The following is a 21,342-nucleotide window of genomic DNA, read 5'->3' as shown; positions in this document are numbered from 1 at the left end:
TATATGTTTATATATATAAATAGGGGAAGGTTAAACAGACCCAATTTTATACTAAATCAACCCACCCTCTTAACCATCATCAGAAGCAAAAATGACCTTTATATTTATTTCTCCACTATTGGATCTGCAACCAATAAAAACCAACCACATTCATATATATAATAATACCAACCACATTTTATAATACTTTAATTCGCTCCAAAATCCACCCTGATTGTGGGGTGATTCAATAATTAGTGCTACTTTTTCGTTTCAGCGAACAAATAGACTCCAGTTGTGTCAAGAATTTTAAAAAATAACAAAAAACATAAATGGGCGGGAAAAAAGGAAAGAAAATATGCAGTCAAGTGATGCTTAGATGGGATTGAAAGATATGGACTAGTCATCACCGAATATGCAGTCAAATGCCGACTCATTTAGCTCAAAAGCAGCACAGCCTGATTTTCCAACCCAAGTGGTGGAACAGTGATGCATTCCACAGTTCAGAATCCTAGAATCTCTGCAAAATCATGCACAACTCAAGAAGCAAGCAAGATGCGTTGGACAGTAGTTAACATATTTACAGTCAACTGGATGCATCCCGCTTGTCTTTCCTCCAGTATGAGCCTGTCTGCTCAGCAAAGATTAGAACTCACTGAAGGTCTACGAGCGAAAGTTTCGATTTCTCAGGTGAGCAGGGTTGCAGGAATCCTGCACTGATCCTGAGGAACGCTCATCTCAGAATTACTAGGCTGGGGCCCATACCAACGCTCTCATAAAAGCTTGAAAATGGAGGTACAAAACAGTCTTGAGCCATGGAAGTGCACAACTAAATTATCGGTTGTAGATGATGCTTGATACCTCCCCAAGCTTAAACCTCTCCTCTCGTTTGCCTTCCGACGTTGTCGCCGAGCATACTCAGTACTTGTGTCGATAGAAGCAATAATCTCATTTGGCATGAGGTAAAATCTTCGTGTTGGATTGGCTTCCTACATTCAATGCGCTTGTAGATTGCAGGTACGAAGCTGATTTTTTTTTCCGTTTCGGCCCACTTACCATCAGCTTATGAATCCAAGTTGATGAAGATGCGCTAGGAAAGGTTGTATACACTTGAATTGGGAAGTGTCAACTTCGGGTATGTAATTACAACTTACAAGTAATCACTAGGGACGTCCATATCAGTCTGTGGTACTGATGTCGGCGTTAACTCAACGCAGCACGCTGCATGAGTCGTACCAGTGACTGCACCACTTCAGAAACAGGAGGTCCGAATTCGGGTTCGGGCTGGCACACAAACGCGAAATGGACGGTGCATTAAAAATTAGTTTGCATTTCATCTCAGAAACCTCAATTGTTTAGTAGCTATTGATTAGTTCCACAGGTCGTTATTCCCTGTAGTCTGATTGCGCATCTCGACCCCATAATAAAATCACAGCCCCAAAAAGCAGATTGGTTAGCGATGCTAGATGATAGACAGTGTCGGACCTGTACACACGAGGCAACAACGTCGGCAAGCCGGGAGAGAGACTTTGCCGGGTATGCACCCTCTAATACTGGATCTACCATTCTTTCGAGCGCACCAATGTCATGCAGCTGGGGTGTTGCCCAGCGCACCAGGTTTTGCTCCTTCCTTGGTCTTGAGCTGCGAGTATCAAAATCAACCTAGTTCAGTACGAAACGATGGCTGATATGGTAAGGTTCAAGCACACCAGAATAAGTTTCTTGCATGTGACGAGGAAAGATGCCCGGGCAGGCTATGCGCGTCTCATGCACTTACCAGCAAGCATCAAATGAAACGAGTACAAATACAGCAGATTCTAAGAAATGATGAACCCCTCTTCAAACAAAAGGCTCGTGTCCCCTGTCCAGAGGCTTGCGCCCAGTAATGAGCTCGAACATGACAACTCCAAAGCTGTAAACATCACCCTTCACATCGTATGTTCCAGACATGGTGTATTCCGGAGGGCTGTACCCAAAGGAGCCAGCAATTGTGCAGATACCTGCCACCGACCAATACAGTCTTTGTTAATACTGATATCTGAAAGGTAACAAGCGTTTTAAAAATTCAAAACACTGACTGCACCAGTGACAAAAGCGGGGACAAGATACTTGCTGCCTACTGATTTTCAGCAATGTAACACTAGGTGTATTGCATAGTTAGCATTCGAATGCTCCAGTTTGTGGCATATATTATTGCAGAAACATGTTAAAATTAATGAGATACAGACCTGTCGTTCAGCACTAGATGGAGCAAGAGCTGCCAAACCACAATCGGTGACATGTGGGTTAAGCTCATCATCCAAAAAAATGTTAGCCGACTTGAAGTTGCGGTGCACAACTGGTGGTGAAACAATTTCATGCATATACCTGTAGGTAAATAGGTTAACAGTCAAAAGCTAATATAACTCTGTTTTGAAGGGTGAAAGAAGGCCACAGTCATTAGCTCCAAACATCCGCCCATGATGTGATCAGGGATTTTTAGAGCGAATACATACTCTAGGGTCCGGGCGCAGCCCAGAGCAATCTTCACACGCATATTCCAGGATAGTCCCATAGAATTATCTGCTGAACCACATAGCAGATCGTGGAGTGTCCTCGACTAATGTACTTGTACACCAATAGTCGTTGCCCATGCTCGACACAATAGCCCACCAATTCCGCACAATTTGTAAGTTGTAGCCAGGCCAAGCCGTCGACGACACTTAAGAAATCATCCTTATTCTTAACCATGGAGGCTTTTGTGTCAAGTTTCTTGACAGCTAGGACCTGGCTGTTCGGAAAATTGGCGGGGTATACACAGCCAAGAGGACCTTCGTCGAGGAAGTTATTCGTCTGAGAAACTATTCGTCGCCGTCTGAAGTTCAGCTACGGAGAATTCTGTGACATTAATTCTGCTCTTAATCACCTCCCCTCCAACTTCAATCTTGAACTTAGCTTCTTCAGTATTGAATGCTGGAGGAACTTTGAGTGCTTTAATGGCGGTGAGACCTTGATCATCGGATCTTCCATTCCCATCTGGAGGGTGTCTACAAGACCAAGTCGGTAAATAAGTAAATTTAGACAACTGTCCATAATATAGCCTCAGTAATTGCACTCCTATTAGAAACTAAAATGAGGACACAAATTGACTGCTGCATATAATCCATACAGAGTTCACAGAACTATTTCGGAGCTGAGAAACTCGTCAAAAGCAACAACTAGAAACATTTGACAGAGCGTAAATCTGGTAGCAGCGCTCACCTGGCTCAAAAACTTTCTTTTTGGGAGTTTTCTCTATACCACATGACATAATAGTAAACCCAGTCAGGTTACCAAACCATGATGCATTTTTTAAAAACGGCTTTTAAAAATCTCTAGCTGCCACTTAGTCGAGGGGAGAAAGACAATCGATTAAAAGGTTGTCAAAAGAACCTCAATATATGAAGAGAAAACCATACTCGAAACCTAGGTTGCAAAATAGACTGGTAGACTAGAAATTAGACGCATTTCACGATGGTACCATTATTCGAAGCAGCCAGGAAATTGTCAATCTGTACGTTGATAGAAACTTGAGATTAGAGTCGGATGAACACTAACCTGTTCCAGGTGGTATTAGGGGCAAAAACCACGTACGACGACTGCTCTGATTAGACTCTATATCCAAAGGCTTGGTCCGTTCGGATCTTTTACGGATGGCGAAGAACCACACCGATATACCAATGGCGGCAAGCACTAAAATAGCTTCCACCACGATTCCAACAATTGTCGGAACTGTAAGAAAACTTGATTCAGCCTGTGAAGGATGAGCTGGAAATGTAGAAACTGGCTTTGGCGGAGGAGGAGGTGCTGTATATGGTGGTGGAGGAGGGGCTTGGTTGTTCAATTGATTGCCTCCATACCTGCATGGACAGTTAACAAATTCCTTTTATCTGCTGAAACGCTACATGAAGAACATGTAATTCCCTACACCAACTAAAATCAGACGAATAATGGTGAGCGAAGATAACTGAGATGTTTGCAAACAAAATGAAGGGAAATTATAAACTAAATTTTTATTAAGAAAACAGCTAAGTCCTACCGCAGTTGAAGTTGAGGTGTTCAAAAATCCAACCACTTCAGCTGACCCTACCTTGATATAAAACTTAAATCCAGCCAAATATAACCTCCTCCAAATGCCCAGAGACTGGTCCACGATTCGAACAACGTTAAAGAACCATCCCGTCTAATACTCTGCATCAAAACTGTATAGATACTACAAGTAAACATGGGATTGGTATTCATTCCGAAACAAAATCAGCACAGAAGAGATATACCGAAAATTCTTTGGATTTAAATCCGGTGGAAGATAGCCAGTAAGCATGTTATTAGAGACATCCCTGTTGCAAGCAATCAGAATTACCCAATTAAGGTCAATCTTAGTGCACCAAACAGAACAATTTGTCAGTAATTTGCTGAAGATAAAGAGTCTTTCAGGTAGAAATCTCACAAGGTATCCAAGAACTGAAGTCCAGCCAAAGATGCTGGGATTGAGCCAGTCAGCTTATTGTTTTGCATGTTTCTGTACACAAGACGATATTATGTTCAGCTCACAAACCTCATAACGTAGTTCATACCAACTACATCCACTAGACTCTAGGAAATATCCCTCCAAATGTGATGATAGGGAATCCTTGTAGCTACAGAATTAACGTGGTACTTACAAAAATTGCAAGCTGGCTAAATCACCCATTTCCTTAGGAATTCCTCCTGTAATCGCGCTGTTGAAATTATCTCTGGAAAGACAATAATCGCACAAAGAATTTTACGGAAAAGAACCACCGAGTACTAAACTTCGCAGTAATTTCAAAACAAGATGGCAACGAATTTCATTATTTAAAACCGTTCGTACTTAAGAGCAAAAAAAAATTCTCACAAGTGAAGAAAATGGCAGCCATTACATAGACTTACAGGGTGACTAAGTTGACAAGTTTACTGAAAATTAGACCGTTTAGTGTACCAGTCAGCTTGTTGTTATTCAATTTTCTGCAACAACCCAGTTCGGAGTTATACACACGGGAATGTTTCAACGAAAATGAATCAATAAATAAATTTGTAAAAATAATTAAGAGTGTAATTCAATATGCAGTTGACTTCTAATGCCTAACTACACAGGTGACCATCACTGACCACCCTTCTATCCTGTCAAAATATCAGCAAAGTCCTTGATGTTTTGAGAATGTTGTGCACTTACATGCTTATCAAAGTAGGAACATTAATAAGCAAGTAGGGGAAGCTGCCTGTAAGCTGGTTGTAGGACAGGTCCCTGCACTAGCACGCAACTAATGAGTACTAATTTCCACAAGAAATTAGAAGCATTGAGCTAGTTATGACTTTATCAAATCCTCATACCAATCGATCAGTCACATTGTCAGAGCGTGTCATGCATGTAATTGTTATTGAATCATAAAATTGAATCGCGCCAACGGCGGTGGTCCGACAATTGACATTCACAATGGCTAATCAGGCTAATGAATTCTCCATTCCTGACTATGCGTTGGGCAGAATTAGAAGCTTGAAGCGGTTTTTAAGCATAAAATTCACTCACAATGCAGTCATATTCCGAGGATGCATTCCGATAATCTCGCTGTTGAGTTTGTTGTGGCTGAGGTCACTGAGATAGAATACACCACCCCTCAAAAGAAATGGTCGCCAGAAACAATCCATCAAATTGGAGAAATGAAACAACATAATGAATGTAACGCGATGCGGCCTGGTCATATTCACTACTGAAATAGACAACCAAACATGAAACCAAGTATTGTACTTACAGCACAGAAAGGAGTTGAAGCTTCTGTAAAACCCATCCCTCCACCTTCCCATTCAATCCCATGTTTGATAGTTTGCTGAAACGGGTTGAAAAAATTACAGTAAAGTGAGTAAATTATAAAAATAAAAATAAATAAAAAATAAAAATAAAAACTCTCATCATTTATATATACTGCCAAAACGAGTACGTGCCTCTGAATCGGAAGTTAACAAGGAGATCTGCAAACTCACATTGAGGTGACAAAAGTGAACTCACAAGTAATGCCTAGCCAGTTGTTACTGCAGGGATCACCCGCGCTTTGCACCCAGTTTGTAAGCTTCGGGTCATTATTGAGGCCAGTGAACATGGTGTTCAAAGAAGATACTGCAAGCACAAGCACCGATGCACCGAGTCAGATCCTCAAACCTGCTGATTATACTGACCAAAAGACCTTGACGAATGTAATGGGCACCACTCAAATAGCTCAAACTGTGCACAGGTTAATCCTTAGTTTACAGAATCGGAATCCAGAGCTTTAGTTCTTGAAGAGTATGGTTGGTCGCTTCAAATCTGAGAACAATGCTTAAAATCATAAGTATTAATGATCACTGACACTGTTAGATACAGTTCTCGGCCCCTGATGTGCTAAGAGATGCTCTTCCCGTGGAGCACATGCCATTTTGAAAACTGAATACATCATACGTTCATCCTCCCGGCAAATTTTGGATGCCACCAAATTTTCCACCACGCCGATATCATATACCACATTGTCTTTCCCAAAGTCTCTATGGATATGCTTAAGATAGTATTTCTGCAGAGTCGTCCGAATTGCTCGTAAGCGGATGAGCTTAAAAGGTCAGATTCATGATCATTTTTATATGAGGAGAACTTTGAATCCATGTGCTCATGTCGCACTAATGGACGAGCTGAAACTCGAATACTCGCAAGAACTCATCAAGAATAACCGTTTCCCTGCACTTCTCATAACGCTGTAGCATACGAAGAAACAAAGCAGGACAAGGGACCATACCATCGCTCGGATCGGTAGCTCCGTGGACCAAAGAAACACATGAAATCGCCAATGTCCACAAAAAGATAGCTGCAGATACTCTTGCCATTCTAACTCCCCTCCCTCTCATCATCATCGGGACTCTCAGAATCGCTTCTCGTCTCGGAACACCACTGATATGGCCCAAAAACTGCGTCAGGCTCCTCACCGGGCCTCAGACAGACCCCCCCGACAGCTTCACACCACTACCAAAATACCGGAGGTTCTAAACCTGAGGCCTGAATTTAACCAGAAAAATGCCACACGTGAAATACACACTCCACACGCCAGTTGAACATATCAAAACACTAACACGAATTCAGGGTCCAGATCTCTATGCAGTGCAACAATCACATCTCGGAACATCTACACTCCTCTTTGAATCCTCCATGAACTTGTTGACTGTTGCACTTTCGCACACTCAACCAACCAAACAACCCAAACCACCAATTCAAATTCAAAATGTATAAATTGCTGGATCTCATAACACGCCAACACCACACCACAACTACAGTCGATCGTCATCACCAATAAATCTGAGAAGGTCCTACACTGTTAACTGCATATTGAAGTGCATGAGTTGCAGCAACCACCCACCAGCCCAAAGACTCCGAGAGCAGGCGATGAGCAGCAGTTCTAGGAGAAGTGAAGAGGAGAATGTCTCTTGTTGTGATAGAAGAGGTGAACTTAGCCCACGAGCGCGGAAGCGAAGATAGACATTGCAGCAGCAGAGCAGCACCAGACACGGCACAGAGTGGCAAATTGTTGCGATGGGGGCGAGAATGCAGCTGCCATGCCCCAAAATTCGGTGTAACGCTGAGCTGACCCAACAAGGTCTCTTCCCCTCTTCATTCTCCGCCTATTATTTTCTGTTTCTTGTTCGGACGTCCGGAGCTTTCCACTACCATGGCAGTCAGACACCAGTTGAAAAGAACGTTACGCGACGTTTTCATGCGTTTGTTCAATTTCCCCCCTCCGTATTCAGTCCGAGTACCTGAAGAGTTTGTAAGTCAATTGATGCGACGAATCCGGATCAGGTGAACGAATCACTGAGGTACTGTTGAATGTAGTGTTAGTTATTTTGATGTACTGTAGGTGGCTTCAACTTGGGCTTAGAATGTGACAGTTGAGACTCTTCGTCGTAGAGATGCAACCGTTTGTCTTCGTAATTGCTACTCACGAATGGTTTGTGGGAATGCGAATCTGCTGTGGATTTTGTCAGCAGAGCGCCAGATGTCAGATGCGGTTCCATGGAGACGTTGCTTGTCACTTCCAACTGTACTAAACAGATCTGAGGTACTCACTTGGGGCAGATGCTTACAGTGCAGGATCCCAAACCTATTTATTTAGTGATTTGGGTTGGGTTCTGTGTTGTTGTGATGAGCTTGATTCTGATTGCGATCAACAGTATTACTGATTCTTAGGATATCCTAAGATAGTTTCGTAATGCGTTACCCCCAGAAACTCCGTGAGACCAAAATTTCTCTCACAAGTTTGGAAGTGACGTTAAGAAGCACTTGATAAATTTTTCAATGACACAACAACAATGGTAAAATGAAAGACGCATTTATATGACAGCAACTTACGCCAGGTACTGACACATGCAATTCCTGGGCTTGGTTTGTAATTCGAACAGCTCTGTTGCGTGCCCTTCATAAGAGGAAAGTTGAGGTGCTGTGGCTGCTTTTGATGATCAAAGGGTCGTTCCTCCCCGTTGAAACTTAAAGATGGAAAATGGCTTACTTTCACACAATCCTGACTATTATAATTTGAATCACTTGTTAAGTGTCATCACCTCGAGTAGTAAGATAGGATCACTTGGAACAAACTGCCGTTCTAGATTTTACAGCATAACCGCACTGTTGAATCAATTGGGGCTGAATAGAAACAGGTCACTAGCAACTACAGAAATTAGTGTTATTCGAGCTGCCCTACAAAGATATCGAAGATTGAGGCTGAAAACCTTCATGCCAACGTTCCAGATGTAAGCAGAGTACATAACCCACGCTGCAGTGACACGCCAAGGAATTTCTCGAATTTTCCAAATTAACAAAAGTCCACACACTTAAGATAAAGTTTCTAGGCTGATTCCTGCTTTCCGCATGTCAAGTCGTATCCTTTCGGCGTCAATTGAGTTATTGTAATCGGTATATGCTTTCAATAGTATTTTATACGTAACCGCGTTGGGTTTGCAGCCAAGCTGCTGCATACGAATGTAGCAATCCTCTGCCTGCAGTTAAAAAAAACAGAGAATGATTAGATGTTGATACTAGGATTGAAGAAAACTGGCACCGCACGAGAAACCCATTATCAACAATGCAACGTCAAATTACCGATCAAAGTTCACAATAGATGTCACTCATCAGTAACCACTTAGGCATGTTTAAATAACATGTGAGGATGATGACGTCCACAATTCAATTAATACCTGAAAACCATGCATGAGACGTTCATCTCTGAATTTCTATTTGAGTGATTTGGAATCTACCTGCTTTCGTTTCCTACTTTTGATGTACATGGAAATGAGGGTGTTGAACGTGACCGCGTCAGGCCGCAGTCCACAGTCTTGCATCGTTTGAAACATTCTTTCGGCCTGACTACGCATCTTGGCAGAAGCATAACCGCTTATCATCATATTGTAGATCTCCACCGTCGGTTTGCACTTGGCATTTTGCATAGCCCTGCAGTGAAACAACCTCTATCATCCAGAATTAGCTATAAGGAGGCTAGCAAGTCATGCACAGAAGAGATTGATACCATATCAAATGTCTAGAGCAACTAAAAGCGTCAATGGACAAAGTTCAGGAGCTTGGGTTAATGATAGTAAGCTATGCATACCGTAATATCCTTTCTGCGTCTCCTAGGCGGCCAGCTCGACAATAAGCACTAATAAGAACTCCATAACTCACAGGACCTGGTTGGATACCAGCCCGTTTCATTTCCCCCATCATACTCTCTGCCATTAAAGGCTGCTTGTTGCGTGAATAGGCCTCCATGACAGATGTATAAGTGATCTCATCACATTGGCAACCTGTGAATTTGCAAATAAATCACATTTGTATCAAGATCACAAAAAAACGAATTCAGAGAAGAAACCAGTCAACTTAATAGTACACAGACAGAAGTAAGTGCGTGCGTTTCAGAAAGACCTTCGGTTGAAATGAATTCAAACTCAATTAGTCAGGCTCAGAAGCAAAAGCTTCCACGTAATCACATGAAACTAGATCATTGAGGCTTCATCGGCAAATAAAAAAAAAGAAATTCTTAGCACCACAATTCTGCATCTTCACCATTTTAGACAGTAGGTTATACAGTAAGATAATAAACAACAAATCGGACTTACCATCAGCCTGCATAAGCTGCAACACTGCACGAGCTTTCTCTGGAGCTTCAGCCTTACTATGAATGTTAATAAGAGTATTATAGAGTGTTGTGCTTGCTTCCACTCCTGAAGCCTTCATCGTTTCTAAGATCTTGTTGACATTGTCAGTAAGGCCAGCCTTCCCATATGCTGCAACAAGAGCTGCGTAAGGTCGGTCATCCACTATTCCAACATCGAGCATATCACTGAAAAACACAATTTTAAAAAGTAACAATAATAATTTAGTATTTGGAATGTTTAAATCAGTAAGACCAACAGTTGTGCACCATGTGCTGACAAGATGATTTCTCTACGTTTTTGTTGACGTTAGGAATATATTCGGACCTAAATCTCCCCGAAATAGCAAGTAACTGCTCCAGTTCAAAGTCCAAAACCATGAAAATCCCTACATTCTGGTAGTTTTAGATGCGCGTAAAAAGGTGTAGGGCCTAGGATGTTAGCTTCGTCTGTCGAGCATTGGGAAATAAATATAGTTTAAAAGCCACTAACCGTTTAAGGAAAAAACACTTCTGTTAACAGATGGCATTAGCAAATATTACAGAAGGTTGATTCATTTTAAAGTCACCTCAAGGTCTTCTCCGCTTCTTCCCACAAACCTTCTTGTGCATATGCATGGACTAGAGCTGTGTAGGCTATAGCGTCAGGCTGCAAGCCTTGAGCTTGAGCATATTGCATCGCGCTCTCTGCAAGAACTGGTAGTCCTCCGTTACCATATGTGCTTATCAAAACTGTACATAACTTGAGATCGGGTGGACACCTGCCCGAAAAGCACATCACCGATCAAACATAAGTGCAGAGGGAAATATAACCTGCAAACAGAAGGGAAACTGAACGTAACTAACTACACAGCAAAACTTTCGAATCCTCACACGGCTATAACACCCCCTAATGACAACCAACAAATCCTGTGCGAACACAGAGTTATGCCACGGACCTGCACATTATACGCGGATAAAGATGACTATGACTTTTCAATCCAACAGCAAAGCAGAGAAGTTGAAAAAACAGAAGTTAAGAAACAAAAGATATTGCGTTACAAGAACGAAGAATTTTTTTGAAATTCGATCGTTTTAACAGAGATTACCCAGTGGTTGCACTAATATACCTGTTGCGTTGCATTCGGCTGAATACGTCCGTGACCTTATTGTAAGATTTGAGTTTTCCAAAGCCTTGGATAAGAGCTGTGTATGAAACTACGTCAGGTTTCAAGCCAGCCCCTTCGAAGCGTTTAAAAATAGTCATTGCGTCTCTCATGCGACCGTCTCTACAAGACCATACAACAATTTTACTTCATGTTCAAAAGATCAGAGTAAATTTCCGCCATGCTCTCTTCATTCCCAACTTAGAATGCAGTCAGTCAACATGTCACAAATTCATAATGTCCATCGCAAAATGAGGAAACGGCTGAGGATGTGATAGCTAAGAAAAAAGTAGCAAAAGACGCATACACATTTCTATCCATAAATCCTCATCACAATTGTAGAATTGACAGAAATTGGCATACTTTACGCAATTCAAGAGAGCAGAATTATAATCTTTAACCGAGTTCAATTGGCTGTCGTCCTCCAGATAATCAGATGAGGACGTCGCTTGAACAATGGTGAAGGCAGCCCTCGACCCCCACGACCTAAGTGGGTTTTGGCAGGGTTTAGGATTTCCCTCCGGTAAACTTGACGGTGATGGAGTGAACTGCTGCACGATTTCAGTAACTCGTCCGCTCTTCTCCTCATTCCTCCCGTAGTTAGACCTCCTAAAAATTATATCATTCAGGCCCGCTGTCCTGCCCAAACCTACTGGAGTCCGTATACCAGGAGAAGCTGCTGATGAGCGAACTGGCAGCAGGGACCCAGCACAGGGCTCCATTGCAGCCCAGGCCAGTCCGGTGCACTTCACATCTTTAGATGATAGGGAGGCAGTGCTACTGCAGTCTATGTGGGGAGCAACCAGTGAAGAAGCCACCGGCAAACCAGCCATGGCTATCAATCTTCCAACCAAATTGAATTCACCTTATTCAAAATCAACCTCTGAGGGCTAACATCAGCTACTGTGTAGTAACTACTTCGAGAAACCCTCCGAATGCCTTCAACCACCTGAAAAAACACCCCCAGTAGTCGCAAATCCTTCCAATGCACCGGGTATCCTGAATGAATCGCTTCAAGGAGCAGGTTCCTCGAAAAATTGGTCGCAGAATAATTCGCGCCCACAGTCAGGAGTCACAAAGTACCAATGCCAGGTTCCAAATTCGGCAATCATCGACTGTGACGCTCAGAAACCGTAACCGAGACCGAGACCTCTAACACAGCCTCCTCCCATAAACCTCAACCGTCACAAATTCTGCAAAACTACACAATGCAGGGTGCACTCGCGCATGATGGCTTGAAATCACGACACTCGTTCAAATCCTGCTATAATGACGACATCATGCTGCTCCGGTGCTAATTTCCGAAATGCTACGACAAATAGTTTCAAGTTAGAGATGAGAAGAGAAAAGCGAGAGGATCCAGAAAGATGACAAGGAAGCTTGGCTGGGCTGAGAATCTCATGCTCTCTCTCCCGACCCACTGCGAGGTTTTTCGTAACCATACAACAATTCCTTGACAGCGAGTCTCAAGATAGAATGCAGTTCGGTGCTCATCATTTGCGGATAGAGGCTGTGCGACAGCGAGTCAACAAAATCTCAAACCCTAATTTCCGGTGTGAAAGGATGTATGTCGTCTCCAACCCGTGAGCGCCACCTGTTCTGCAGCCTTGGATAGGTATCATCTTTAACTCTAAATTACTGTTTATGGGTTCTTGCAGTTCATAGAAAGTATATGTTATATGTCTATAATTTTAATTTTTAAATGCTTTGGCATAATTAGCATAAGCCTGATGATATGGTTTATCCCACTTCACTTCTATTCTTGCAATTTACAGCGTTTGTAAAATTGATGCGAGATATGAATGGGACTGTTGTCTGCTACGCCAGAATCGAGTCGACGCTGCGTCGCATTCCGCCTCATGGAAGAACCACACAACACGACGCTGTTCTCACTGCCATGGATTCTGAACATATTCGCTGGAAGTAAACTCTATCAAAAAGAATAGTCGACGGTTAAGCGTAGAAGGATCCATGGAGAAGATTGATCTCTTGGAGTGATTGTTGGCGCGGAGCCAATCGCTTCGCGCCGTTGAGTTTGCGGCTTTTGGGAGTAGTTTGCCGATGGGCATCGCCGGTGAGAGCGAGAAATCCAGGTTGCAAAGGATAATGGAGTGGAGCAACCGAGGCGTCGGGACACCGGAGCCAAATCGACGAAGGGATGACGAGGCGGGCACTGAAGAAGAGCAGCTCATCAGAAAGAAAGTGCGAGGAGGGGTGCAGAAGGCGAAGAGGTGGTTAGATGTTCTCGCAAACGAAGTGGTGGAAAGGGAAACAGTCTTGAAGGTAATGCGAGCAGAAGGGCAAGAGCAATTGTCCAATACGAAGCTCAGGGATCAGATTCAGCAACGCATCAAGCGCATGAAGGAGTTACAAAATATCATTTCTCGCCAGGAGCGGATCAACAAGCAGAGCAGAATGGAAGCAGTGCTGGAGGATCCGACTGCGTGTTGCCCGGCCACTTGCAGCGTTCAACAGCAGAAAGACAAAACAGAGGCGACATCGCAGGCCAATAGCTTCTCGCCGCAGTCCAAACGCTTGCTCGACCATGGCTTAAGCACGAGTCAGAACCCTCCAAGGAATCATCATCGTTACAAACACACTCACAGCGCCGCAAACCTCCCCTTCCTGGAAGGATCCAGTGCTGTCAATCGAGCTCTGGAGCATCTCCTCAGAGAAAACCATCATCAGAAAGAACACCATCACCGCCACCACCACCACCATCATCATCGACAAAACGAAGTTTTGCATCACCATCGTGACAAGCAACTAGAAGGAACAGTAAAACTATCAAATCCTTCGACTACAAACGAGACATCACCGCGAAAAAGGATTGAAAAACACAGTTCTCGTCAAAGGCACAGCACATGAGAATATCAATAAATTGGGAATTGTCACTAAATATTTAGGGGTTAGAACCTTTTGCAAGTCTTTCCACATGACAAGCTGCGGTTAGAGCATACATGGACAACTGGAGAACGATGCTGTTGAAGTCACACCTGAAGTTGCATCATGTCGATGGAAAGACCTCTGATCTAAACACCACTTTTCAAAATAACACTGTGTATATAAGCAATTTCAATGCCGCACCGGTGTTAGCCGCCTTGTCAACTTACAAGGAAATTTCCCCTTTAGTGTTGAAGTTTCAACCGCCAGAAACATGATAACGTCAACAAGTATTGACAGTTCAGTGGATCAACACCTCAAGTCGAAGTAGAATCTCTTCATAAACATTCGTGACTTCAGATGTTGGAAGTAATGGCAGAAATGGAGTGTTGGATTTGTACTGTGAATTGAAATGGCCGATAAACATTGCATTGAATCATCTTAAAAAAAATAGTGTTGTGTACGTCCACAGAACTTACGAAACATCAATGACGTAAAATGAGGATGTACAAATCTTTTAATACCATTGAAACAAGATGAAATTCAATAAATTATATCCAGCTTGTCACATTTCACATTAGGCATCAATGATACCGAATGTGTCACTGAGTGTACGAGTAAATCTGCAGTTGGGCAATAAAAGCATATGTCCAAAAGTGTTGAACCACTTAATGTGTTTACTTGATAGGTTGATTTAAATGTAATAATGAGAATAAAGAGCATAAAGAGACGTAGAATATTTGAAGTAAGAGAAATCTGATCACAACTGCAGTGAAAGGGATGCAAAGAAAGGATATACTCAGAGAAGGTGGCAATAATTTCTCTCACATCCGAAATTTTCAAGTAAAATTCCTCCAAAGGACTTTGAAATATAGCAATTTGTTTCCAAAGGAAACAAAACAAATGCCAGAATAACATTGGCACCAAACGGCGCTAGCGTGTTTAATTGCAAGAAGCGATCCGAATTCCCATATAACATGCCTAGTACAGTTTTCCTTTACCGTGCAATTCTGTTAGCATGTTGTCACCCCCATTACGTCCTGTGAGAGGGTTATGAGCTATGATCAAGCTTTAGCCTCATTGGCTACCAGATGCAGGAGTATGAGGCGTCTGACTGTCTCCATGGAATTCCTGTCGTATTCAAAAAGACCATTAGGTCATCATATCATACTTCGAAAAAAGAAAAGGCACGCCGTAGCAGTATTGCAGTAGAGTTTAGCATACAACGAAGCTTGAAGAGCACATTGTGAACTCCATGCCAAAACGAACTAGAGATTTGTTGATACAAACCTGATCCTTGTGAGCGTCCTGTGTTTGCCACCACGGTAAGCTGCTAACTTGGCTTCCACGTGATGCTTCCGTGGGATGTGCAGAGTCGCTCTGTTGAAACTTCTTCGCGGCTATATCTGCTCGAAATCCAGATCTTACAGCAATCCCATTCAGAATGGGTTGAACATCCCTACAATTGTCCTTGTCCTCTGATTTGTTATCCGAGGATGAGTTATTAGTGCCAGGATGCTTACCATCCCCAGCAACGGAAGCGTTATTAATAACTGTGGAACGCTGCTGAGGTTTGGAGGTGCAAGAAGGGTCAATGAATTGGCCAAATAGGAAAAAAGAGGTGGCCGCTGTCTTAGTTGAAGAAGTCTCCAGCTGTGAGCTTCCAGAAGCAGACATGAAGGCTAAGGGCTGAATACTAGGAGAGATATCTGGCCGTCGCTGGAGACTAGGTAAAAGAGAGAAGTAGTTGCCAGTATTTGTCGCAGGGGGCTCATTTAATACAGGTCTAGGATGGAAGACTTGATGATCTTGAATCTGGTACTGATTGTCCCTAGAAAACTCCCGAGGACGTTTGTAGTTACTATTTCGGAAATCCACAGTTGGAAGCCCGTTGAATTGATCATGCCTGGCCCCCTGCATGCCAACAGAGGCGTCATCCAAAAGAACAGAGCTGCCCCAGGGGGTGGCCAAGTGCCCACCAAAGTTGCTAGTCCCTGCCAACGGCAGGCTTAGCAGTCCAGGGGGCTGAAGTGGAAGCTCTTGAGGCTGGACAGTGCGCAGTTTCTTTTTGGGAAGAGAGACAGGGGGCAGCTGCATAGGAAGTGTCGCCACAAGCTCTAACTGCCATGGGCTTACACGATTCACTCCCTGCAATAGGTCCGGCTCATCCCAAGTGACCTGCACAACCAAAATCTCATAATCAACCACCTATTTCCACTGACTACGCAGTACATAGTCATTGCAGACAATGCAGGCAGCACGTTCATTAGCACATTGATTGCTTTGATTAGACAAACAAAAAGCTAACCTGCAGAACCCGCCATGGAGAACTAGGCCAAAGTACTGGATCTGCTGCTTGAACAGCAGCAATAGTTCCCATAAACCAGCTTATCCTCGAGGAGTCTTCAGTTTCAAATGCCATTTTGAAGCGCATTCCAGCGTACCACGATTGCTCTAGCGCACGTTTAACAAGCCCAGCTTTGACACAGAACTCAGCTGTGCTAGCACGAGGATAATACACAACCTCAAAACGTTCACCGGAGACGGCGAGTGCAGCAGCTTCTAGAACGGACTTCGCAGTAACACGAGCACGGTCCCGTGCAAAGCTACTCGTTGTTGGAGAGCCCTGGTTTTCAGACCGAATTGAGCTATTCAGTGCGTACCCATTATCACCAACGCCACCTAAAAAGTCCGAGAAACTTTCTGTGCCCTTCACCTCCCATCGAGATGGCCGAATCGTTGAAGCATTACTGATTGAGGAGTGCCAAGATGAGGATTCTCCGTTGCTGACACCCCTCATTGAACGGCGCACGCCGACACAAAGTTCGCCAGATGCGATGCGAAGAAATACAATAGCATCACCCGCAACTAACTTCTTTTGATTGACAAATGTGCTCCATCCTGTGGTTAACAAATGTCGACGTGGAGTCCCCCTGCAAAATTGTATTGTATGCGCTGACATAAGTTCAAGAGATCGTATGCTTATCTTCTAATTTCAACAACAAATGCTAGCTAATACTCCATCTTACAAGATTAGGATTTGCCACTTTGGAGCAGCGAAAATATGATATTCACCATGACAGAATGCTATAAAAATCCATCAGAATAGACCAGACACACACTACCAAAAGCTTAGAATTCCATACCTGTAAATGTGACGAAATTTCCACACCTCTCCATGGACATCTTTTGCAAGAACAGTTTGAACAGGAGGATCGATACAGTAATCGAGAGGTGGGAAAATAGTTTCAGCACAATAACGAGGTATTGAAAAGCCTCCACCGTTGTTTGCATCACTTTGAGTGAGCGTTTTGGCAAATGAAGCTGGTTTCTCTAGAGGCGGAGACGCAAGAGAATCATCTGTTAAATCCTGAGCGGAGGAGCCAATCTCAGGCTGCAGGCAAATACGAGCAAATACCTCGTCTGTTTCTGTATCAGCCAGAAAGTTAACTGACACAACTCGGCAGGGAACACTTCCATTTGGAACCAAAGTGCGGGGGAACTCGGGAGTTGAAGCAGCTTGTTCGCCATGGCCTTGGGGAAAATAGACAACCTTAGCACCCACATGAGGCAGTTGAACCATACCCCCAGCACAGGCATGCCACAGCTGAGCATCGAGGCCACCCACTTCCGACCCAGTTACAGATTTTTTCTCGTGACCTCCAATGTCATCGAGACTCTCCGATTTTACACTCATGGATAATAGAGGGACTGGACCCGGCATTCCAAACCAGGATGCTGCAACTGACAGGGGTGTAAATGCAGTATGAGAAAAGGTCCACTCAATAAGTGCGTATCTCTCATATACACCCTTGATATAAATTACCCTTGATCATGAAAGAAGGGGACCATAAACTCGAGATCACTCATAATACTCGTATTCACCAATTTGAACTCCAGCAAAGCTAGGTGATCGAGAATAGCCCAGAGTGACATGCAGTCCATGATTTGCAACTCTGAGAGGATGCATTCCATATAGATCAGACTTTTGCCCTATAAAATACACCATTGAGTTTGCAACGGGCTCCAGATCGATACCTGACCACAACAAATAAATAAATAAAATATCAATACTTAGGAATTAAATAAAAACCTTAAAGAGAAGTGTACATTGGAACTTGTCAATGACACCAAAATGTCTAATCGCCACCAAATGATATCAATTGCACGTTTTTTTGTACAGCTTGGTTACAACCAGAAGGACACGAATCATACGCAAAAAACCAATAACAGAACCTAACATAGGAAATCGTTGCTAACTTCTGAAAATACTTCTGAAAGAGCGAAACTCAATACCAATAAACATCAAACTCGTCTTCCTAGAATAAAGACGTTCAAAATGCTTCACAGGCTTGAGAGAAAATATCTCGCTCATCGTGAAAGCCCTATGATCATATAGCTTTGAGTTTTTATAAGCTTCGTGTTGTCATTACGTCCCCTTTTACATATTTCCAGACCTAAGCATGAGGATGAGGAGCTAAGCACTCGACCCTTAAGAACCACGATCACAAGATACGCTGGCACATATCCAAAGATTGTCCTAGCATAAAAAGTCTGGTACTTTGAGCCTTGAGAGGAAATCTATAAATTTACGTGTGCTGAGTTCACACAACTAGTAGAACCCCTCACAAATGCCAAGGGAGCTTGGACGATCAACTGGACCCGGTTAATAACCATCCGGAAATATCCAATGAGATTCACAGACAACTCCTGTATCATGAGAAGCAAATCCAGACAGACAGTATGGGAAAATTGAAAACTCAACAATACGTAGATAATACGCAATTATCAAGAGTTCCATCCTGGCGTGCGAAAAACTTTCAAAAATTAAGTGCATTCCTTCCATTGTACCCTAATATAAATTGAATAACCTTCCATCTCGTCACAACTACGAAGAATTCATCTTCTTAGTCTCTCCATTTTCTCCCGCGCAGCCTCTATAATCAATGAATACTAATCCATACTAGGACTAATAAGAGCATAGATCCACTGATGTCCTTTCTGTCACCCTCCCAGCTTCGCATCACAAACCACTCCTGTCTCTCAATGTCTGGCATGAGAGCGAAAACCCGAGCAGTTTACAAGTAGGATTCTCACATCAAAATGCGCGAAATGGTGACAACTTCTGAATCGAGCATACAAAACTACAAACACGTACCAATTCACCCAATTAATGCGCGTCAAAACACCAAACCTTATCATCACAGCATCAGGCCATAAGTCATTCGATGGTAAGACACATGTAATGGTCAATCAATGTAGACAATCTAATGCACAATGATCGCATGCAAAGTACCTCCTCATACAGAAGGGATCCTGACACTGATGAACTCCTGCTTGGCGATTCTGCATACACAAGCCGTAATTGATGAACACAAATCTTAGCAGAAAACATTCAAGAATAACACTCTTGCGATACGTTCAAGTTCACGTGGCAGAAACTTCATGAATGAACACAGTGCAACGCAAAGTACACTAAGGCACGGATAATAACCTCTTCACGAACGGCATACTCAGTCCTGACAACCTGCAAATTCATGCAAAACAGAATTTAAGTGAGGAATCTTCGTGCCATCAAAACATCACAACTAATAGAAGCTTCGGGCCTTGGATTAGCTGCTCTTTAGAGAAGATAATGGTAAAACTAGCAGCACTTAGTTACCAGCCGTTTTCTAAGTCACATCTGCAAGGTTCCTATCTACGGCAACTTGCTTCTCAGAAAGCAGACTGCAAGAACAATTAGACAAGTCATGATGCCTACTAACGAGTTGAAAATGATGCGTCCCTTTCAGAGATTAGGAGGTTTCTTTCTTTCCCAAATCAATAGAACTTGTGGATTAAACGCAAACTAGTTATTGCTCCTAATATTCTCTACATGGTAATTCTACAACCAAAACAAAAAAGAAGACGAGTTGCGAGAACACAACCAAATACAACTTCAGCTTCCTACCACCAGGATCTACAGTTTGGGTAAGAATTTAATTCTAGAACGAACATAACCACGTGGCGTAACAGATACTACTTGGAAAATTTAAGGACAGAAACCAGAGCCAAAATTGCTGCAGACAGGTCTTCGGACGATCCAAACTATGAAACAAGCCTTTTGTCCTGAACGAAGAGGGCAAATGGCAGACCACGACCCTTTTTAGAGATAAAGAGTCAGGAATTAAGAGAATAAGAAACGATCAGATACTCTAAGGATGCATTTGTAATAAAAAATTCCAAAGAGGATATCAATGTCAAATTTCCGCCATTATCGCAGCGTTTGAGCTCATAAGTCGAAGCTCGGCTTCAAGCTCGTCGCAAGCAAGTAATCACCAATTCAACAAATTCGCGATGAAGCGGGAATGGCGATAAAGCGGGAAATGGCGAACGGGAAAATCCAACACTGGGAGATCGATCCCCTGTAAGACTGCGATAAAACCCTAATAACTTCAACTCTCACAACCACAGCACACAGAGAAATTGTCCTGTATATCACACTACGGGAAGCGCTTGATCGATTACTTAGAAAACGACCGATCGCATCAGCTCATCATCTTCTCGTCTTCCTCTCTGTTTGCGCAAAACAAACGGACTCCCTATTCCCCAGGGAAGTCTAGGGGAGAACAGGTGTGGGATAAGCCGCCCTCCATCATGCATTTGTACTTCACCGAGGAGCAGCAACAATTACCACAACGACGCAGCAAGAACTGAAGTCTGCACTCTGACATGCCTGAGCACTGCCGGACAGTCCGATGACGGGGATACCCAGACTGACGACGTACCTATCTATAACTTCCCTTCCCTTCCCCTTCCCATCCCGTCTCTTCCCGCTGAGCAAGCAAGCTGTGAGGGGCCAAGACAACGCAGGAGAGAGGAGACGCGAGCCCTAATGAAATTTCATTCGGACAGGCATCGTCGTCGTCATCATCGCCATGAAAAAAGCAGGCAGAGGAAGCTGACCCATAGCAGTCACTCCCAGCATGTGGAAAAATTTACACATAGCGAGGAGGAAGAAGAGAGCGGAAACACCTGCATGATCATCATTATCGCCACTATCGTCATCGTCATTACTAAAGTAGGTGTGTGTATCTTTACCTTCTTAAAAACACGGCCACTCTCTCTTTCTCTCTTCACCTTCCTCACACAGGTTCCGACACAGA

General features: G+C 43.2%; 5 protein-coding genes across 8 annotated transcripts; all 5 read right to left on the bottom strand.

Annotated features, from left to right (window-relative positions):
* Window positions 1-1,034: 1,034 nt before the first annotated feature.
* LOC141044444 (protein STRUBBELIG-RECEPTOR FAMILY 8-like) lies at window positions 1,035-1,878 on the bottom strand. The gene is made up of 3 exons (XM_090251579.1): window positions 1,825-1,878; window positions 1,465-1,641; window positions 1,035-1,263 (listed from the first exon to the last, which is right to left on the bottom strand). Exons 1-3 carry the CDS (start codon window positions 1,876-1,878, stop codon window positions 1,183-1,185), a joined length of 312 nt encoding a protein of 103 aa, XP_090107705.1. The 3' UTR covers window positions 1,035-1,182.
* Window positions 1,769-2,481, bottom strand: LOC141044456 (protein STRUBBELIG-RECEPTOR FAMILY 8-like). The gene is made up of 2 exons (XM_073534812.1): window positions 2,208-2,481; window positions 1,769-1,979 (listed from the first exon to the last, which is right to left on the bottom strand). Exons 1-2 carry the CDS (start codon window positions 2,340-2,342, stop codon window positions 1,908-1,910), a joined length of 207 nt encoding a protein of 68 aa, XP_073390913.1. The 5' UTR covers window positions 2,343-2,481; the 3' UTR covers window positions 1,769-1,907.
* A 251-nt stretch (window positions 2,482-2,732) lies between these two features.
* Window positions 2,733-7,030, bottom strand: LOC112283718 (uncharacterized). Of its 3 annotated transcripts, none has more exons than XM_073534811.2 (13): window positions 6,774-7,030; window positions 6,020-6,127; window positions 5,766-5,840; window positions 5,543-5,608; window positions 5,189-5,260; window positions 4,906-4,980; window positions 4,659-4,730; window positions 4,445-4,516; window positions 4,272-4,334; window positions 4,088-4,141; window positions 3,556-3,857; window positions 3,220-3,252; window positions 2,733-3,005 (listed from the first exon to the last, which is right to left on the bottom strand). In XM_073534811.2, exons 3-13 carry the CDS (start codon window positions 5,825-5,827, stop codon window positions 2,881-2,883), a joined length of 996 nt encoding a protein of 331 aa, XP_073390912.1. In that variant the 5' UTR covers window positions 5,828-5,840; window positions 6,020-6,127; window positions 6,774-7,030; the 3' UTR covers window positions 2,733-2,880. The 3 variants fall into 3 exon arrangements, with proteins under 3 accessions (XP_073390912.1, XP_073390910.1, XP_073390911.1); XM_073534809.1 differs by having other exon boundaries at window positions 5,995-6,127; window positions 6,774-7,023; XM_073534810.1 differs by lacking the exon at window positions 4,088-4,141 and having other exon boundaries at window positions 5,995-6,127; window positions 6,774-7,023.
* A 1,311-nt stretch (window positions 7,031-8,341) lies between these two features.
* LOC112283494 (uncharacterized) lies at window positions 8,342-13,228 on the bottom strand. 2 transcript variants are annotated; one of them, XM_024522221.3, is made up of 7 exons: window positions 11,678-13,228; window positions 11,279-11,437; window positions 10,739-10,930; window positions 10,135-10,358; window positions 9,630-9,822; window positions 9,280-9,472; window positions 8,342-9,021 (listed from the first exon to the last, which is right to left on the bottom strand). In XM_024522221.3, the coding sequence occupies exons 1-7, from the start codon at window positions 12,145-12,147 to the stop codon at window positions 8,857-8,859; spliced, it is 1,596 nt and encodes a 531-aa protein (XP_024377989.1). In that variant the 5' UTR covers window positions 12,148-13,228; the 3' UTR covers window positions 8,342-8,856. The 2 variants fall into 2 exon arrangements, 1 of the variants encoding a protein (XP_024377989.1); XR_016503476.1 differs by having other exon boundaries at window positions 8,476-9,021; window positions 9,280-9,489; window positions 11,678-12,743.
* A 1,805-nt stretch (window positions 13,229-15,033) lies between these two features.
* LOC112283493 (auxin response factor 18) lies at window positions 15,034-18,235 on the bottom strand. The gene is made up of 4 exons (XM_024522220.3): window positions 17,344-18,235; window positions 16,506-17,130; window positions 15,488-16,375; window positions 15,034-15,328 (listed from the first exon to the last, which is right to left on the bottom strand). The coding sequence occupies exons 1-4, from the start codon at window positions 17,919-17,921 to the stop codon at window positions 15,275-15,277; spliced, it is 2,145 nt and encodes a 714-aa protein (XP_024377988.1). The 5' UTR covers window positions 17,922-18,235; the 3' UTR covers window positions 15,034-15,274.
* Window positions 18,236-21,342: the final 3,107 nt, after the last annotated feature.

This window comes from Physcomitrium patens, chromosome 6 (genome assembly GCF_059467195.1).
Source record: "Physcomitrium patens ecotype Gransden chromosome 6, ASM5946719v1, whole genome shotgun sequence".
NCBI classification, from domain to species: domain Eukaryota; kingdom Viridiplantae; phylum Streptophyta; class Bryopsida; order Funariales; family Funariaceae; genus Physcomitrium; species Physcomitrium patens.
This window is presented reverse-complemented; position numbering and strand designations above follow the sequence as displayed.

What these genes read in the sequence shown, in the direction of transcription:
- LOC141044444 (XM_090251579.1), bottom strand. Translation starts at nt 1,878, where the DNA reads ATGTTCGAGCTCATTACTGGGCGCAAGCCTCTGGACAGGGGACACGAG. An exon ending in ACAGGGGACACGAGCCTTTT is followed by an intron (nt 1,642 to 1,824) that starts GTTTGAAGAGGG and finishes GTACTGAACTAG; the next exon opens with GTTGATTTTGATACTCGCAG. An exon ending in TTGTTGCCTCGTGTGTACAG is followed by an intron (nt 1,264 to 1,464) that starts GTCCGACACTGT and finishes TTTGTGTGCCAG; the next exon opens with CCCGAACCCGAATTCGGACC.
- LOC141044456 (XM_073534812.1), bottom strand. Translation starts at nt 2,342, where the DNA reads ATGCATGAAATTGTTTCACCACCAGTTGTGCACCGCAACTTCAAGTCG. An exon ending in CATCTAGTGCTGAACGACAG is followed by an intron (nt 1,980 to 2,207) that starts GTCTGTATCTCA and finishes GGTCGGTGGCAG; the next exon opens with GTATCTGCACAATTGCTGGC.
- LOC112283718 (XM_073534809.1), bottom strand. Translation starts at nt 6,888, where the DNA reads ATGATGATGAGAGGGAGGGGAGTTAGAATGGCAAGAGTATCTGCAGCT. An exon ending in TTCACTTTTGTCACCTCAAT is followed by an intron (nt 5,841 to 5,994) that starts GTGAGTTTGCAG and finishes AACCCGTTTCAG; the next exon opens with CAAACTATCAAACATGGGAT. An exon ending in CCTAATACCACCTGGAACAG is followed by an intron (nt 3,253 to 3,555) that starts GTTAGTGTTCAT and finishes CATGTGGTATAG; the next exon opens with AGAAAACTCCCAAAAAGAAA.
- LOC112283494 (XM_024522221.3), bottom strand. Translation starts at nt 12,147, where the DNA reads ATGGCTGGTTTGCCGGTGGCTTCTTCACTGGTTGCTCCCCACATAGAC. An exon ending in GCTCTCTTGAATTGCGTAAA is followed by an intron (nt 11,438 to 11,677) that starts GTATGCCAATTT and finishes ATGGTCTTGTAG; the next exon opens with AGACGGTCGCATGAGAGACG. An exon ending in GCAGCTTATGCAGGCTGATG is followed by an intron (nt 9,823 to 10,134) that starts GTAAGTCCGATT and finishes GCAAATTCACAG; the next exon opens with GTTGCCAATGTGATGAGATC.
- LOC112283493 (XM_024522220.3), bottom strand. Translation starts at nt 17,921, where the DNA reads ATGCCGGGTCCAGTCCCTCTATTATCCATGAGTGTAAAATCGGAGAGT. An exon ending in AAATTTCGTCACATTTACAG is followed by an intron (nt 17,131 to 17,343) that starts GTATGGAATTCT and finishes ACAATTTTGCAG; the next exon opens with GGGGACTCCACGTCGACATT. An exon ending in CTCCATGGCGGGTTCTGCAG is followed by an intron (nt 16,376 to 16,505) that starts GTTAGCTTTTTG and finishes TTGGTTGTGCAG; the next exon opens with GTCACTTGGGATGAGCCGGA.